This window comes from Neopsephotus bourkii, unplaced genomic scaffold (genome assembly GCF_033783945.1).
Source record: "Neopsephotus bourkii isolate Nb327-2 ecotype Australia unplaced genomic scaffold, CSIRO-AGI_Nbou_v1 NB_1363, whole genome shotgun sequence".
NCBI lineage: Eukaryota > Metazoa > Chordata > Aves > Psittaciformes > Psittacidae > Neopsephotus > Neopsephotus bourkii.
In genome coordinates, this window is record NW_026901842.1 from 254989 (window position 1) to 274218 (window position 19230).

At 48.5% G+C, this 19230-nt stretch overlaps 1 protein-coding gene across 3 annotated transcripts in view; it reads left to right on the forward strand.

Annotated features, from left to right (window-relative positions):
* Positions 1-1844: 1844 nt before the first annotated feature.
* Positions 1845-19230, forward strand: part of LLGL2 (LLGL scribble cell polarity complex component 2) — a 35841-nt gene continuing 18455 nt past the window's right edge. Inside the window, exons 1-4 of one of the 3 annotated variants that reach the window (XM_061366885.1) lie at positions 1845-1953; positions 10423-10530; positions 16910-17007; positions 18011-18092. In XM_061366885.1, coding sequence (XP_061222869.1) covers positions 10456-10530; positions 16910-17007; positions 18011-18092 — 255 coding nt within the window. In that variant the 5' untranslated portion in view covers positions 1845-1953; positions 10423-10455. Of the gene's footprint in view, positions 1954-10422; positions 10531-12237; positions 12350-16909; positions 17008-18010; positions 18093-19230 lie in introns of those variants that run through there. The other 2 variants (XM_061366884.1, XM_061366886.1) reach the window with 2 other exon arrangements.

The window sequence follows — 19230 nt, forward strand, 5'->3', positions numbered from 1 at the left end:
TCTGCCTTGAACACACTTTCATCAGCTGGCGGTCACAGAAAGCCCCAGATCCTTAATGATGGCACCCCAGCTCCATGCTAGAGCAGCTCTGCGGTGTTTGGCCACTGGTATCACCACACTGTGTCCAACAGTCTCACCAGGGCTATCTTGCTGCTGTTTCAGCCTGGCACTTTCTGTCCTGGATGTGGATCCTTGTCTTGTCTTTTGCAAGTGAGAGTTTTCCAAGTAAAGAAGCTACAAATTCTTCAGGAGCCTTCCAGTCCTGTGGCTGCTGTGCTCCGAACAAAGGACATCACTGTGTTCCAGGCCCTGCTGTGGGAGCTTCCCACCAGGATATCCAGGTACTGAATTTGCTTTAGCCTCTATGCAGAAGTGCCAGGGGCCAGACCCCACTCTGCTGAGCACAGGGCGTCCAGTGTCCAGGCTTTTGATAGTGACTGGTTTAGATGCATTTTATTTGTTAATTTTTTAATTCCTTTGTTGAGCTGGAGAGAAGGCGAAGCAATAAAAAAGCCTTTTCCAACAATGGAAGCTTCTCAGCGTGGTTCTTAATTTCCCCAGAAGAAAAGTTATGCAGAGGGAGATGCTTAGTGGAGGCTACTGGGACCCCACTAGCACCAGCTGGTGAATTCCTGCTTGTGGTCATACAGCTGCATGGCTGTGTAACCCCACTCTTGTGCCCATCTACTTTTGGATCCAGCCGCTGCCGCCTGGGAGGGCAGGAGCCCCTGTGTCCACCTACAGCTCCTGTGGGTACACACATAGTGCCCGCAGCTCCTGCATGGTCAACAGTGTCATAGCTCAAGGTGGCTGGGGGAGTACTGTGCCTGGGCCTGTTCCATGCACACACCCCTGTTTTCAGGTGCTGGAAGTCAGCCGGGCTCCGAGGATCTGAAAGCCGCTCCCACACACCCCTCCCCTTCCTCTTTCTCCCTCCTCGAGAAGTGCTTTTGCTCTGATAGTCCTCTTCAGTTGGGGGGTTGGCAGCTCCAGCCACGGGCCTCAGCGTTCTCCCAGGGTGCTGCACAGATTAAAGGCACTGAGAAGGGAGTTCCTAAGAACAGGCACAGCCAGGAGAGCTCTAGCCTGACCCATGGGGCTCAGCGTTTGGCCTGGAATTAGGTTAGACTCACTCCCGTTGATTTCAGTCTCATCTGCTTATGCCAACGTGGAATTGTATCAATGAACTCTACGAGAGCCACCCAGTGAGTTTTGCTGGGGCAGACTCCCTGATTCAGCACAAAACAATTACCATTTAATAACCACTGCAGGGAGGATTGGGAAACTGTGGCTGCCTTGCTCAGCACCACAGACTGACGGAGCCTGCACCGGGATGGGGCCGTGATGCACACTGGTACCGGTGCAACGCGGACCGGCTGGATGTGGCAAGATGACAGAAACGCGCACGTTAGCAGGAGCCCATCCGTTGGGGAAGCTCGGCTGACGCGGGGGCGCCACTGGCCCTGTGTCGGAGGTAATCCCAGGCCTTGGCGCGGGTTGGCAGCGCTCGGCGGCCGCCGGGTGTGCTCCGTTGGGGGCAGCGGAGCCGGGCCCTGCCCGCAGCTCCTGGCTCCGCGGCCGGCGGGGGTGCGCTCTCTCAGCGGCAGGCAGCGCGTGGCCGTGCCCACGTTGTGATTGGCCCCGCGGGGGCGGGATTATGAATTATTCGTGACGAGCCAGAGGTGGTTGGCCGTGGCTCTACCTCGTTTGCATACGAGGCCCCGCCCCAGACGGCAGCGCGCATTGTTGTGGCCCCGCCCCACCTGGGCGTGTCCCGCAGGAGGCCCTGCACCCCCCCCACCCCCACCCCGGGGCGGTTCACGCGGGAGGCCCCGCCCCGCCCCGCCGCACCCGTCCCGGAGGTGCCCGGGGAGCGCGGCCGTTGCCGCGGGAGCGGAGCGGATCGGGTTCGGGATCGGAGCGAGGCCGGGGCGGGCGGCTCCAGCCCCGCAGGTGAGCGGGGTTCGCTGGGGCTCCGCGGGGCGGGCAGTGCTGGGGCCGGGAGGGACCTCGCGGGGGTCGGGCCGGGCCGGCTCTGGCGTGGATCGCAGCGGCGGGACGGCCGCCGCCCTCCCCTGCGCGCCTATCGCGACTTTGCGGCGGATCCCCGCCGGGGGGCGGGCCGCTGCTCGCCCGTTCCTCCGCCCCCGAGATTCCGACCTCGCCGGGTGCCCGGGCCCCCCGCGCTGCCCGGCTCCGGCGAGCACCTGGAGCCCCGGGCGCGCCTGGACTCGGCTCCCGGCTCCCCCTGGGACTCGGGCAGTTTTTACATCCTGGGACTTGGTGGCGGAGGTCGCTGCTCCGGGACTTCCTGCTTTAGCCCCGGGCGCGAATGGGTCCGGGCAGGGTCGTTCCGGGGCCTGAGCGGGGCAGCGGGAACCGGCCCATCACCGCCTGGGGCTGGCCGGGCCCGCAGGACTCGTGTCCGCCCGGCTCGGAGCAGCCGCGTTCCTGGGACTCGCCGTGTTCCCTGTGGGACACGCTGTGACGGCTTCGGATTTTCTTGTTTCTGTCGAAGCCGTGCCCGTATCTTAGGTACCGCGTTACCGGGGGGTTCCGTTCCAGAACTGGAAGCGTTTCGTGGGTGAGGGAGCGCGTTGTGTCCAACAGCAAGCAGGTGGCACAAGAAGGTAAATCCGGTTGCTTAAGCCTTTGTCCAGGGTTGTCCTGCAGCTGTGGCCTGGGAGCAAGCTGGCTGCGAGGTCTCCTCTTCTGGAGGTGAGGCTTGGCCTTGGCTTTGGAGGAAGTTTTCTGTGTGTTACTCTTCGTGGTGTCAGTGCTGAAGCAGGGTTCTGCAGCAGAGCATCGTGAAGCTCTGCGTTCATGTGAGGATAGTGGCAAGGCAGGAGGGCAGCTTCGCTGAGATAATAAATGTGGAAGCTGCCCGTTGTAACGTGTTACTCCGTGGGGAATGCTGCTCTTTGTTGTCATCCCAGAGCACTGCAGTCAACTGGAATATCTTGCTTTACTGAGTCCCACGTGAAGCTCTGTGCCCAGAGCACTGCCTAGATACTCTAACTTTGATTCGGGAAGCTGGTGCTTCTGGCAGGTGGGATGCAAAGTGAAGGGTATGTCCCAAGGCTCCTATGTGTATCCCGCCACGTTTCTTGTTGCTACAGCCTGGCCCACGGAGGGGACTGGGATGGTCTGTGCAAGTTGTGAGCAGCGCTGTTTGTAGCCACTCCATCTGTAGGGGCTCCGTTTACTTCATGGTATTGAAAAGGGAGGAGAGTTCTCAACCACACCCATGGGATGGTGCAGAGGAACGGCTTTGATTTGGTTTTGAACAAATTGCATCTGCTGTAACTACTGACTGGAAAAAATATTAGAGTTAACCGTGGTGAGAGTCCTGTATCTTCCAGTGGCTTTTTGGTGCAGCGATGTGATGATTCCCAGGAATTGCTTATGGAACAGGTGTGGGGTTTTTCCTTGGCTATTATAGAGGCTTGAGAGATGTCAAAGAGTAAGAGCAATTAACACATGTAATGCAGTTAGTACATGGCAATAAAGGTATGTGGTACTGCTGGTAGCCTGATTTTCCTTAAAGCAGTCTATCAGAGGAGGGACTGGTGGTAACGAAGAGTTTGATTTCTGTGCAGAAATCTGGAATAAGTAAATGCCCCATCCCTGGCAGTGTTCAAGGCCAGGCTGGATGGGGCTTGGAGCAAGCTGCTCTAGTTGAAGGTGTCCCTGCCTGTTGCAGGGGTTGGAACTGGATGAGCTTTAACCCAAACAGGTCTACAAAATCCTATGGAAACTCCAGTTCTCATCTAAAAGTTTTTTCTAGCTACATCTCTTTGTGTCGCTGTGGGAAACAAATGCTTTCATGGTTTACTGCATGGACCCACCAAGTTTGGTGTAAAATGCTGTTCCAAAGTCATTTGAATCACACTTCTCAGTTGAAACAGACAAAGAGTTTTGCATCGTGTACAGTAGTGTTCAGTGCAAAGACTGCTCTGCTGTTGCGTTTTGCAGCTTTGTGTTGTCATGCTCCTGTGACAAGGGAACACAGTGGGAGCCGTGACACACAAGGTTTGCACAATTAGTAAATTCAGTGCAAGTGGGTGGTCCCTGGTAACTCCAAGTACCAAGCTGTGGAAGCACATGAACTCTCTGATTTGTATGATGGGTTCTCAATTATTTTCTGAGAGTTGTTGGGGAATCTCTCTCTGACCTTGATTTATTATGTTCTGTGTTTGGGAGGGCGGCCCCATGCACGGGGTGTCAGACACAGTCTGCTCACTTATTCATTTAACTCTGTCTCTCCACATTGGCAAAAGTAACTCCTTTTTACAGGAGGACCTGTTGGTTTACCTCTCTGTTCCTGCCTGACCATTGCACGCAGAGTGCATCTCAACACTCTCTTGTTTATAGAATCATGGGAGCTGGTGTTGTGTACAGGGGAGCTGTGCGTGGTCTCATTGAACTGTTAGATTACTGTTGTTAGAGCATCTTCCCAGTGAAGCCTTATCCTGGGAAAAGGGGTGGTATCTTACACTTCCAAGCTTTCCACAGACTGCAGGTGTTCCATCCCTGGCTCCAGCTGTTCTGCTTGGCTTGTGCTTTCTTCTCAAGTGCCTGTCTTGATGGTGTGTTACAGCCATGACTGGTTGTAGAGATGAACTTTAGTGACAGCCCAGTCAAAGGGTAGCAAGGGGTTGTTTCAGTGAGTTCAAGCTAAAAGTGTTCTTAAAATTGTAATTTCCCAGTGAGTCATGTCTGATGGCTCCTGCCATCTATAAACCTGGTGTGGGGCATTTAAAGGGTCATTTTGGTGGTTGTGAGATCCTTGGTGGTAAGGAATAGCTTTTTACTGTGCTATTGATCTGGCCTCTGTCTTGTTCTTGGTGCTGCTGGCTGTTGCAACAGGAATGAGGCAAATTTCTGGGTGCAGGAGGAAGCTTGGTTCAGGCAAGGCCACCGTGGTGCCTGTTTGTTACAAGAGCACTCACTGCTTGTAGTTCAAACAAAGCTTGTTGATAAGAAAGGCCTCTTTTATTTTAACAGGGTCAATAAAGTATTATCAGATGCACAGGGAGAAGTTCTCACCTTAAGGAATTGTGAGCAGGAAGGGGTGGTGAGGAAGGAATGAAAACGAGACCTAAAGCAAGGCAAGACTTAAGAGTTCTTGAGATACTTGATGGTATTTTGAAAAGAAAGCTGTTGGACCCTACCCCATTGAAAACCCATGCAAGTAACGTAAAGGCTTCTCAGGAATCACATAGATGGAACCTTGCAACTCTCCTCTGTGAGCAAAATAAACTCATTATGGGTATGTTTTTGTTGTGGGGTTAACTTGGGACTGTATCCACACTTAATACTGTCTACATAGTACAAACTGCTGACTTTCATTGCCTTGCAAGACTGGATTAACTTGTGTGATTGTGACTTAACAACATTGGTTCTCTCCTACTTTTGGCTGGAAATTCCATAATAATGTGAGGATATAAGCAAAACTGGCAACAAATTTCTATGAAGAGTAATTCCCCGCCAGCCTATGCTTGGCTGACAGAGAAAATCCAGTGTCTCAGCAAGCTGTGCATGGGCATCAAGACACATTGCTGCATGCAGAAGCAATGAAGACAAAGCAGAATGTGGATCTGGGACAGAAGTGTTCAAGGCCAGGTTGGACGCTGGGGCTTGGAGCAAGCTGCTCTAGTGGAAGGTGTCCCTGCCCGTAGCAGGGGTTGGAACTGAGTGAGTTTTAAGGTCCTTTCCAACACAAACCAGTCTGGGATTCTGTGGTTGCTAACACACAGCACTGAGGAACAACTAATGCTTCTCCTAGGAAAAAACATTTGGCTTTCTGTTGAATATAGAATCAGTTGTGTTGGAAAAACCTTTTAAAATGATCCAGTCCAACCATTCCCAGCCCTGCCAAGGCCACCCCTAACCCATGGCACTGAGGCCTCGTCTCCACGCTGTGTGAACACTTGCAGGGACGGTGCCTGCAGCCCTGCCCTGGGCAGCCTGTTCCAATGCCTGAGCACCCTCTGGGGCAGGAATTGTTCCTCAGCTCCATCTAAACCTGCCCTGGTGCAGCTTGAGGCCGGTTCCTCTTGTCCCATCCCTTGCTCCTTGGGAGCAGAGCCCAGCCCCTCCTGGCTCCATCCTCCTGTCAGGCAGTTGGAGGCAGCCATCAGGTCCACCCTGAGCCTTCTCCAGCCTGAACCCCCCAGGTCCCTCAGCCCTTCCCCATCACCCCTGTGCTCCAGGCCCTGCACCAGCTCCATTCCCTTCTCTGGCCCTGCTCCAGCCCCTCAATGTCTCTCTTTCAGTGAGGGGCCCAGAGCTGAACACAGGATTCGAGGTGCGGCCTCACCAGTGCCCAGTGCAGGGGCACAATCCCTGCCCTGGCCCTGCTGCCACAGTGGTGCTGATCCAGGCCAGGATGCTGGGGGCTGCCTGGCTGCCTGGGCACAAGCTGCTCATGGTCAGCTCCATCAGTCTGCACTCCCAAGTCTTTCTCCACCAAGCGGCTTTCCAGCCACTCTTCCTTAAGCCTGGAGCATTGCAGGGGGTTGTTGTGGCTCAAGTGCAGGACCCGGCACTTTGCCTTCTTCAACCTCATCCCATTGGCCACAGCCCATGGATCCACCCTGTCCAGATCCCTTTGCAGAGCTTCCAACCCTCCATCAGATCAAAGCTCCCACCTGACTTGGTGTCATCTGCAAATACTGAGGGTGCCCTCGATCCTCTCATCCAGATCTTCATTAAACAACACTGGCCCCAGTACTGAGCCCTGAGGGATGCCACTGGTGCTTGGTCACAAACTAGATGTGACACCATTTACCACCACTCTTTGCACTCTGCCATCCAGACAGTTTCCAACCCAGCGAAGACTCCACCTCTTAAGGCCATGAGCAGCCAGTTCCCCCAGGAAAACGCTGTGGAAGACAGGGTACAGTGCTTTACTGAAGTCCAGATAGACAATGTCCACAGCCTCATCAGCCAGGCGGGTCACCTTGTTGCAGGAGATCAGGTTGGTTAAGCAGGACCTTCATGAACCCTTACTGACCGGGTGTCGTCGCCCGTTTTCCCACACGTGCTGTGCAGTCACTCAGGATGGTCTGTCTGCTCCATGACCTGTCCTGGGACGTGGCCTGTGTACTTGTCATAAATCTCAACATCTAAACTTGTTGTAAATCTCAACATCTTCCCCGCTGAGCAGGGAAGCTGGACTGAAATCTGGTTTCGATGTTAACTGGTCCTTAGTCTGTGACTGGAAACAGGATCATCTTGCAACTCATGCTTTCATTGCCTTCCTCTTTGAATAGTGAAAAGGTTTTGCTCTGTGGCTGCGTCTAATAAAATGAGGTGAAAATGGGTGCGTCATCGTATTTAGCAGAGCATTCAGCTGACAGTGGCAGAAGATCTATGTACAGAGCACTCCGGGCTTTGCTGTCAAGTGTCCGGATACTCAGTATAAGCAAAACTGGGATTGTCTCAGCCTTGGGCTGTTGTTGCCCATGAGCAGCTGACCCCAAGGCATTCTAGAGGGAAATGTTGCACACAGTTTCTGCTAAAAACCCTCATCTTTGAAAGCTACAGCATTGTTTCCCTGGAAAACAGGAACATCAGATACATGCAGACCTGGCATGGCTTCAGAGGCTACTGGTAGCCACAACTGTTACCATATGGCTGTAAATGCTGACTGGCAGATAACTGCAGAGCACATGGGACGGAGTTTTATGTAAGACACTGAAGGTGCGTGGGAGAGAAACTGGTCTGCAGTATGTAAGCGTGCATCTGGAAGATGGGGTTATACAGACTGTGGGATCTTTTGGGTTTCCTAGAATTAGAAAAGGCACTTGATTATTGTACTGAGAAATCTCATTGACAAGAGCCTTGTAAATGGTAGTAACAATTCCACCTGAACAACCTGTGCTGCACTGGAGGCTGTTCTCTTTGCGGTTCCTTTGTTGCCTTTGCTCAGAATGTCTTTACCTCTTGCCTCCTCCCCTATTGTGACAGTTGGGAGTTCTTTGGTCAGGTATGAAACCTCAATCCGAGTCAATGAGAGCTGGCTTCTGCAGCGTGGCTGCTCTGATGGCAGTGGACACAGCAGCTTACCAGGATGGCATTTCTTCAAGTGAGTTACTGTCTGATTCTGAACTACTAATGCTCCTTAGCCAGTTGAGCAAGTTGTTGTGGGCTGGAGTGTGAATGTGAGATCTCTTGCATAAGCAGGTTAAAACGGCGTGCTTCTGGGTGCGATTAGTATTTCAGGATAAAACATTCCAGGAGGGTGTTAAATGTGAAGTTGTGTCTCTCTCACATCAAACCCACTCTCCTGTGCTCGTAACCGTGGGTTTGCCTCTGCTGTCAAAGCTGAGGAGGTCTCTGTCTGGACTGGGGAGGATGCCGAGTGGAGTTTCTCTGTGGGTTTGCCCAGTTTAACAGGTCCAGGGTATTGACTGACAGTGGGAAAGGGCGCGTCTGGCGCTTTCCTTTCCTTGCCTGGCTAAGGGGAAACTGTGTCGTACATGGGTGTGATGTGTTCTCCTTACATAGCACAGCAGCTTGTCACTGCTCTGTAACTTCTGCTAACTCGGGGTAAGTAAGTCCTTGTTTGTCTCCGAAATGCCTTATGAAAGAAGACATGTCTGATGCAGTTTTGAAAACTCGGCTGTGGTACCTAAATCCTTATAGAAGGATATATTTTCCAAGTAAACCACACTTTTACTCTTCCTCTCTTTTCAGGGGTCCCTTGCTATATGTGTTTCTGTGAGGATTCAGCCCGGAACGTGCTGATGGCATGGGCCACTGCTCAGAGGCACTTTGCTCTGTGGCAAGTGGAGATGTCAGTGATACTAGGTGGGGACTAAGTGTCTCAGGCTCTTGGTGCTGATGGGATCTTCTGGCTCTCTGAACCAGGGCTGCACTGCACTCCTCTTGGTGAGCTCTGGACAGCACTGCCTGGATGGCTTGGGGCATGAGCAGGAAAGCTAACCACCCTTTTGGGTGGTAGTGCAACACAGAGATAGTGAGTTTTAGCTCAGGGAGTTTCTAAAGGGACTTCTCAAAGTACAGCTATGGAGCATCCTGTTTATAATACCATTTCCTTTTTCTGGTCCTTCAGAGCTGTAAGGCCTTGGTAGAAACCTTCTAAAAATCAGTTTAAGCTCCTCTGGAGGGGCTGACTCCTGCTACAGCTGAGCCCAGAACACTGGTTTACATCATTAACCAAAGACCATCCTTACTGGCAGGAGCACACCGACAGCCACCTTGTTTGCCAGCTCTGCTGCTCCCCTCTGTACAGGTCACTGTGAAAGCTCTTGTCTCTCAGTCACCCTCCAGCCCCAAGGCCCTTGATCACTTGGCAGACCCTTTGATGCTCCTGGTCCCTCTCTCGGTTGCCACACTAGTCTGCTCCCCACTTTGCTGTACCACTTCTGATGATGGGTTACTGTAAGGCATTTATATTGGTTCTTCTTGCGCCTCAGTAGTGCTGGCCCCCACTGTGTACGTGTTGTGTACAGAGTAGCTGGTAAATTGCTGTAATTTCCTGTCCAACAAGTTAAAATACTCACTGGAGTGTCCCGTAGCTGCTTCATGAACAGCTGAGCGTGCTATGCACTGGGAACGGGAGCTTGTGGGACATGGTCGGGGCAGGCAGGAGCGAGTTGTCAGGATGCAGTGTAAACTTTTGCTCTTGAGTTGGCAGAGCTTTACTTGCAGCAGGGAGATGTGAGAAGGAATCTTGAGTACTACTGGGTATGAGGCTGTAGCCCGGTACCTCCAGTGTGATTGCTGGGCTGCACATCAGCTCCGATCTGTCCTGCTTGGACTCTCCCAGCGCAGTGATACACTGAAAGGCTTGTGCTTAGAGCTGTGCACTGAACTGCAGGTGCAAGGTTTCCTTCCCTGCCCCCACCCTGAGCAGGGAGTTAGGCTTGATTTGTCACCACAGCGAGTTAATAATTACCGCAGCCACCCGCAGGCGGTGCAGCGCCTTCCTGCTGTCCCCATGGAGTGAGCCCAAAGCGCCATTCTTTCTCTTTGAGCTGCATAGCCGGAGGGTTACCTCGGCTGAAAACTGATACTGCTGAATGCTGCCTGAGAGCCCCGCAGTCAGCCTTTAGAGTGGGTTTACCTCAATGTTTATGCAAATGCTGCAGTTCTGCTTGTCTGGAGTGGTCACAGAATGGCCAAGTGTAAAAACTCTTCTAAAATCCTCTCGGCTGGTCTGTCATGGTTTGCTTTAGCGCTGGGAAAATGGTACCGTGCAGGTCCTGCGCAGGTGATGCCGCTCCGGTGGGATCAGGTTTTTGTCACTCGATAGTGGTGTTGTCTCACTGTGTTCTGGCCGATTTGTATTACCTGCTAAACCAAAATAAACAACCTCCTTCCTCTGCTTCTCTTCTCAGGCTGCTCTTGTTTAATGGCTTTGGTTGGTTGTTTTTTGTTTTTTTCTGTTAGGATTTTTGTTGCCAAGATACTACAGCGAGGAAGATGAGAAGGTTCTTAAGACCCGGACATGATCCAGTGAGAGAGAGGCTTAAACGTGACCTTTTCCAGTTTAACAAGGTACGGTGCTTTCCTCAAACTCCAAGGCACATGTGTGCAAGGCAGATCCCTCCTGAGCCACTGCACAGTGCAGACAGGAGGGACAACTCCTAGAGCGTGGGTGGAAAAGTTATGTTTAGGAGAGGTGGTTTGTTCTCTCTTTCAGTTCTGTCCTTTTTTCCCCTGTGTGCCTGATGAGTTTTCTTCATGAGCATGTTCTCAGTTCTGGCTTTCCTCCTTTAGGAAGGTTATTGTCACGCTGTGGAGTGGCACTTGCTAGAAGATGAGATCTGCACAGAAGCTTAGTATTCTGTAGCTTGTCCTGCTATGTACTGTGACTACTTATGTTACAGGTAGTCTTTGCAGCACCACTATGAAAGTATATTTTCCACATATACACAAAAGCCACAGCTTATGATGCAGCTGAATTCAGAGTTCTTTGTGCTTATACTTTGAGTTTATAAGTATACCTCTCCGCTTTTAAATGTGAATTTAAAAGTCTGCAGCAGAAATGTGGTGGCACCGAGGCAGCCCAATGGTCATTAATAATGGATTTGTTATTGTCTTAGTCTGTATCTAGGCTTTTTCCTCCCCTTTGTGAAGAGGGAAAAACAATGCCTGTGCTATTTATTAAGCTTTCTGCGCATTTTTCTTTTGAGCCCTGGCCAGGAACATAGTGCTTTCATCTTTGTAAATGCCTGCTATTAATCCATTGCTAGGCTAATGGCTACTTACACCTTTATTGGATATCAGAAATATATTTGTAGGTTTTGTATTTTGAAGGTTTAAATGGAATTTTGCTGGAAAGTATAATGGATAAATTAAGTCAGCCTAGGAAATAACCTCTTTGATTCATTAAAATTGTAGTGTAGAGATAGACTTAAAGTGGAACTTTGGGTATTTGAGATGAATGATTTAATGTAATTTGGTACTAAACCACACCATTTCCATGCATACCTCCCTCCAACTGGGGAGACAAAAGGAACGCAGGAGTGATTCAGACCTATTTTCTGTTTGCTAGCATGAGGGAATGCTAGTGCAGATACAGTAAAAAGTTCAGGAAGTGAAGACCAGGATGGAGTAGCTTGCATTCAGCTGAATGCAATGTCAGCTTCAGAAAAGACTTCCAGGGATGGGTCAGAATTGCTTCTATGTTTATGAAATTGTATATACCTTGGAAAAACCTTTGCTGTTTCAGGGATGTCTCTTCCTTCAATATGCTTTTAAAAGAGAACCTTTGGCTAAGCTTTACCTGTCAGAGACAGGCTAATTTGGATGATGCAAAGCAGTGTTGAAAGAACCAGGTGTTGCAGCAGAGGGAAATGTCCAAATATATTAGAAGTTGGTATCAGGATTTGTGACTCCTTTGATTCAGTCCCGAAGGTAAATATTGCGTCTTGTTTCTAGGGAGACTACTACTTTGGACACTTACTAATGGTTTATTCTTATTAGCAACTTGGTAATGAAAGGCCTTGCAAAATGCATTTGCACTTTTAAGTCACAGTAACTTGTTCTTTTCTATCAAGAATCAGAAAGGGAATTAACACTATACCATTACATTATACCAGAATCTTCTACATTATACTTTTCTCTTGCATAAAGTTACCTCATTTTCCAAGTCTCATGTGTCCCATTCTGGTGTTTCCAGAGATAATGAGTCATTTGAAAGCCTGTACCCTTTGAATACAGTAAACATCTACTCACATCTAGGTAGACTGAGAAGATCTGGGAAAGTCAGACCTGTTGAAGGCTGTGGCTTCAAGCTGCCAAGAAATATAGCACCTTGTGTGCTAAGACTGTCCTCCCCTTATGTGCTGGTAAAGCAAGAGCATTAGTGCTGGTGAGCAAGTTTTTAAAGACTTGTTTGAGGTCTTCGAAACACTTCTGGTTAAGAACCTGCTTGGGAAATATTTTGTGGGACTGAAGTTGTTGTGAGAGCAATGGGATGGTGTGTTTGCACCTCCGGTGTGTGATGCTGGTAGTGACTAAATCAAGGTCTGTACCTTGAAAGTGCTGGGGATTCCTGCCCTCGTTTTATTGCTTACACTGAAGGTGAATATGAATGTGTGATACCACACAAGTTTAGTGTTAGTGTGGTGACATGGTTTTGGCCATGCTGACCTAGTGATGGATTTCAGTTTAAGAAGACTTTCTAATTGGTGGTGGTGGTTGATTTTTTCAGTCATTTATTCCCCTGAATATAAATAGCTTGTGATCTTTCTGCTGTTGCCCCTTTGCATTTCTCTTCCAGATAAGAGGTCATCCAGATGGTTTTAAAGGACTGATTGACCACTGGACTAGCTCTTTAAACTATCCTCAAACTTGTGTTTGTTTCAAAAAACACCTTCCTGAATTCTGCCAGTCACTCAGCTTTGCATATCTGTTTGTATGAGTAAGAACTTCCCATACTTGTGTGTACCTGTTGCAAGAAACTGTTTTTAGCTCACTGGATAGAATGAAGGATAAGGTATGTGGACTTGGCAGCCTACATCTTTAAGTTTATTCTGCTTTTGGAAGTAGTATTTGGATGCCTTTGGCTCTGTCCAAGCCCTGCAGAACAAACATGTTCAGGCTGGCATTGTCAGACTAGATGATGGGTAACACACAGGTGAACCAGCCTGTCTTACAGCTGAATGTTACCAAACTGGGAACATTGCATTTAATTTATGGCTTTGTGTTACCCCCCCCTTCATTCTTCCTAACCCTTTGCTAATGGGCGTAATGGATAACTTGCATTAAATCTGAATTGGTGTCTATGCAAAGTAGATTTAACACATACAGGCTTCATTGTTTCTTCAAAAGACATATGAACAAAGGTACGGGGCTTGTATTGCCCCTGGTTGGGATTGTCTCTGCTCTGTCATAGAACAATCTGAGAGGAGAAGTGGAGAGAAACGAAAGCAGGAGCCAGCGCTGGGTTTCATCTGCACAGCTCCAGTGTGGGCTGGGAGCAGCTGGGAAGTTTGGCCGTGCTTTTCCTGCAGTAAATGAGACCGAATGAGGCATCGCTGTTGGTGAATGCTGCTTAGGCTGGGCTCGCTTTCACAGAGGCTGACACATCTGTGGTCTGAGGAAAGTGAAAAGGAAAGCTCCCACCTTCCCTCAGGGAAACAAAGGCCCTTTTGAGAAGAAGGGCACGTCCTGGGCACCCTGGTTTCTTATTTCAGCTCTGCTGAAAGGCTCCATTGTCCCCTCCCCTGCCTGTGTCCCCCCCAGCCCCTCACTGGGGTTACCTGCTGCTGAGCAGGTGAAGGGCTGGCTGGGGAGCAATGCCCAGGGGAGGGAAGGGCAGAGGCCAGCAGGAAAGCTGGCTCAATGTGATTGAACAGCTGGGTGCAGGTACAAGAGAGAGAGCTGGGTAGGCAGTACAGTGAATGTGAGTGCCTGGCCCCACTGATGTCCCATACAGCCCACAAGCCACCCCGATGCCTTTCTTTCCTGGCTGTGGAAACAAATGAGTGACATAGGAGGGAATTACTTTTATTACATTACAGGCATCTTGGTGAAGATGCAGAGCTACAGAAACCATTGGTGCATTTAGTTTGCTGCATAAGCAGTTGTTTAACACACTGTGGTTGTTACTAACGCTATTCTTGTGTTTCGGCATGTGATGCTGTTTTCTGCAGTGGCCTTCTATTGCTAGCAGTTTACTCCTGGATGTAATAGCTACTGTGGCTTTTGCAGATTTGTCTAGGATGGGGGAGGTACTTGAAATGTTCTATTGAAGGAAAAACTGGAGAAAAACTTACTCTCCTATTACTGAATGGTGTACACTCAGATATGCAGTTCATAGGTCTCATACTTGAAAATTAAAGCTTTTATTGACTTGTCTAATGTGTTTACAAATTAACACATCAAACCCCAGATACAATTAGGCCAATATTAAGACTAGTATTGACAGCTTCCTAATAGGCAGTACTGTGTAAATCGTGTTTATTATGAGAACTGTGGCTTAAAGCCTTATCTTCTGGGCTTGAAGAAATCTCAAAATAAACACTGTTTTTAATTTGATGCTTCATGGAAAATGGCACCTAGTTGTGGTGATGACACGATAGTGACTGGGAACAAGTTGAAACTAAAAGCAACAGGGGAATTACACTGGTGTCTCCCTAACAAGTTCCTCACTCTGTTCTGGGGCAGAGGGGAATGGTGTCTATTGCCCACGCTACACCTGATCAATTAAATGTCTGATTTATTGTCAAGATAACGTGTTACCTCGAAGCTTCTGCTCAGAATTGTATGCCATCACTTCATACTTCCACAGCTAGGAAGCTTTTCTGTGTTGTCTCAGTAGGTATTGTGGTACAGAGAAGTTCCTCTTTGCCTGTGCTGGATCGGAAGATTGCCATGTTTCAATGCTGCACCCATAGATAAATTCCTGATTTCATACAGTCTCCTCTAGGAAGTTTTAAATGTGTAGCTAAGCAAAGGTGACGTTAAAAAGATTGACTTGTCAACATTTGTTTTTAATAATACAAACTTAACTCTTAAATTATCTTCTTAGAATATAAATGAGGCTGGAGATTAACTATGAGATTAAGTTATCATAAAGGGACTTAAGCTCTGCTTAAGCAATCTTAATCTACTATATATAAAAAGCTAAAAATTAGTATCTACTCCTTTACCCAGTCTTATGAGTTGGTAAGCAGAAAACTGGGAAATGATCCAATATTTCCTGGGTTTTATCCCTAGAATGGGTCATCTTCCCCTAGTAGGACCTCATACTGGGGTAGCTGATCTTTAGACAAAGAGGTTTATATTTAGAGTGTACGAATTGTGATTAAATGGCTAAAGCTGAAGCAGTCTGGTAGACTGGAGTCAGCCACATCCTCCTCTGCCCATGTCTTTGAACGGGAACAGTAAAAAGGCATTAAACTGCTCCAGCAGCTGGGGGCACCTCAGGCTAGTGAGGTGACCACAGAAATGAAAGTGGCTATCACTGTCACTATCCAGGAAATAAAATGTCACTTTTAGGTTGAATAAACCATAAAGGCAAGTGATGAGCTCTGTCTCAAAGACATGGTGGAAATGAGGGTGGCAGTGAGGTACAAGTGCTTACTTCTCTAGATGAAAGAGGGTTCTCTGCTTATTATATTGTTTGGGTTTTTTTTTTGTGGATGGGTCTCATGCAGTTTTGTTACAAATTCCTGTTTGGAGCAGAGCAGTTTGCCTTAGAAGAACATATTTTTGCAGAAGCTGGGATGGTAACAATAACTGTTGGGTTTTTTTGGAAGTCACCCTCTTCACATGCTGCGTGTTGTTGAACACTCACGCATACTTGCTTTATCTAAACAACAATAATCACTGTACATTAGCACCTCTAAAAACTTGTATGAGTATTTTACAGCCAACTTGGTTGCATCGTGGCAGTGTATTACTGCATAGTGTGAATGTATCGGTGATGCTAAGTGTGGTGTTTACAACATGCTCCAAATCTTCTGCTTGAGACGGTGTAAACTGTCCTTTAGTGAAGCCACTGATGCCAAGCAATGCACTGCTTCCCCTGTTAGGGACTGACATCTTTTTAGTACAAAATGGCTTTAAATGAGTCTGAGGTGTGCTAGCAGGTTCCTGCTCCAGAAAAATTCCAGGGTTCCTTGTGCTACTCTGATAAATGAGTATCACAATAGAATCCCAGACTGGTTTGAGTTGGAGGACCTTTAAAGCTCATCCAGCTCCAACCCCTGCCACGAGCAGGGACCCCTTCCACTGGAGCAGCTTGCTCCAAGCCCCTGTGTCCAACCTGGCCTTGAGCACTGCCAGGGATGGGGCAGCCACAGCTTCTCTGGGCACCCTGTGCCAGCGCCTCAGCACCCTCACAGGGAAGAATTTTTTCCTTGGTGAAGGATTTTACCATTTACATTTCTTGACTGCCCCATAGAAAATCTGTTTAGTTTTCTTGAAAAGCACTGATGTTCACTCAATAAATCATAGATTTGCACTGTTTCTTGGTGTCAGTCAGCAAGAGGAGGTCATGCAGGCTGACCTTTCTGGAATTTGGCAGGTAAAGCTGCAGTATTTTCATCAGACTTTGACATCGTGCTGTGCAGTTGGTTTACATCAACAGAGCTGATGCGGAGTGATCAGTGTGGTGGCCGAGTAAGCTGTGCTTATGCAGAGTTATTTATAACATTAACATAAAGAGCTGCTTGGGTTACTGTTTTCAGACTATTCTCTTTCATTTCATTTACACTTCTGCATATCCTGGCTTCTTGGAATAGATTTATCCTTAGGCTCTGGTTGAGCAAATATAACCTACTTTTAAACACTTTTCAACAGAAAAAGCTACCATTTGTGCTATATTTCAGACTGCTGTACCACATTTAACTTCTGGCTTTTGTCTGTATACAACAATGCCCTTGAAACATGCTGATCATGATCTTTTCTTTCTCCCTGCCAGACTGTGGAACATGGATTTCCCCATCAACCTAGTGCACTGGGCTATAGCCCGTTTCTCCGCCTCATGGCCATTGGAACGCGATCGGGAGCCATTAAACTGTATCCTTTGAACAACTTTGGCTGGATTTCTGTGACCACATCAGAATGTGCAATTTTGAAGAGACTATAAGAAGTTAGACTGAGTATAAATCTGAAGGCAGGGGTTACCTGAATGGGGAACAGTTTGCCTAGGTTTGAAGTGATTTTGATCTGATCAGAATGGGATTATCTTGCCCAGAGCTGAAGTACAGCTCCAACAGAAGCTGAACCAATGCAGATGTTAGAGAAGACTTTGCTCTGCTCTGCAGAAGGTTAGACTAGATCTGGCCTGCATTTAGCAGCCCTTTCTGTTGTAAATTCCAGCACTGGGGAGATATTTGTGGCAGGTTTCCTTTTTAAGAACAAAACCAAAACAAACCAACACCCACCCCCCAAAAAAAAACCCAAACCAACAGTTCCATCTCCCAGGTTAAACCTGGGGTCAGGATCACTTCATCCCGAGTCTCCACCATCCCAGCATTATAGACTTAAGCACTGAAGGTGGTGACTTTTTTAGCTGATGTCCATTCCCATTGCAGTGTGTGGTTCCCGAGGCACGGCACCAGCTGGGCAAGCTGTAAAAAGGGCAAATCCCTCAGCCCAGACAGGAAAAGTTGGTGTTCCCATTGCCTGCTTAATCACTCATTCCTGGCGTGTTTGTGTTCCGAGGCTGGGCTCCACAAGCGGGCGGTAGCATCTGTCTCTTGGTTACACATTAGTTAAGCAGCATTGTAGTGTCTGGCAAACCACTAAACATCTCTGAGAAAGCTCCGGGTCCAGGCACCTCTTCTGCATACCCTCAGAGGGGTATGAAGTGGACTTCCGTGTTCTGTAGTGTGTGTGACCTGCCACAAGCATATAAAAGCAAAGGGGATTTGCATTGGTTCCTTTCAGTCCAGATCACCAACAGTAAAAAATGGTTTCCAACTAAGCTCTTTTCATCTTGCTTGCTAACAAGCTTCCTACCAATTAATTGTAGCTGTGGGTCATCTTAAGTACTGTAGATCCTCAACTAACCCTTCAGATATGGTGCTCCTGGGGTGGAGTTCATGGGTTTACATGAAGAAAACAATACTGTAATGCAGATTCACTTTATACCTGATCAGGTAAGTGTGTTTTCAGTACCTCTGTGACTTACAAAGACCTCTCTTAAACAGGTGGTGTTTGTTCCAGGCAGCTGGGCCCTTATGACCAAGTGTATTCAAATGCTGCCTGTTCAGGAATGCTTATCCCAGTGTATTTTGTGCTTGCAGCGGTATTTGTTGCTGTGGAGATGCTCTGTAAAGCTTAGGAATAGCTTTATTGTTCGTAACTGTTAGTCATGTGTCTCAGATACCATACTGGGAGTGGTAACAAGGCCAGAATAGCTTAGGTAGTCTGCTACAGAAGTGAGAACTTCTTTTTGCAGCCCCTATTCTTTCAGTAGGACTGGGTGGTCAGCCTTCTGCAGACCAGCAAACAGGAGCTGCTGCTGAAGCGGCTCGGTTGTTTTCAGTTCAGAGCAGTGCTGCTGACCTTGCCTCCTGTTGAGCCGTTGTGTTCTGGGGTATTGAAGCTTGCTCCTGGGGATCGCTGAACAGTTATTGCCACAAACTAAAATTAGGAAGGCAGAGCTTTCCAAGTGTCTGGTGGCTGCATAACCACTTTCCCGTCCCTTGACTGGCAGACTGGTGTCTTGGCCGCATACTGTTTGCTTGGTGCCCCCAGTATAGCATGAGCGGCCTCTTTATGAGAAGGATTTAATTCTTGAGGCAGTTTTTGGTGCCTGTCTGCTTAAATAATGGTATAAGCTGAAACTCCCACGGGGAGTGTTGCACCAGGTGTGGCTTCGGCAGGTAAAATGCTTCAGTTTGAACATACAGCCAGCAGGGCTGGGCTCATAAAAGGACTCTGACACAACCCTGCAGAATGAGGTTGGACATGAAGAATGCAAGGAGTGTGGTGTAGTAGAGTGTGTCAGCCCCACCCAAAGCTGGGGTGTGTTGCAGGAAACTATACCAAGTGCAAGCAGCCTGCAGCTGCCCTGCTGAGCTTCACAGCACAGGCTGATCGCTTCTGAGAACCTAAATCCTTGTCACCCAACTCACTGATAACCTGTGCCTTTATCCTGTATAAGAGGGGTTTTAGCCTTTAGGCTGCTTCCTGTCTCTCCTACTCTTCACCCCCCACCTCCCCTCAAATCTCTTGCTGTGAGCTAACAGCAATGCTGCAATAAATATTCACTGCTATGAAAACTGTGGCTGG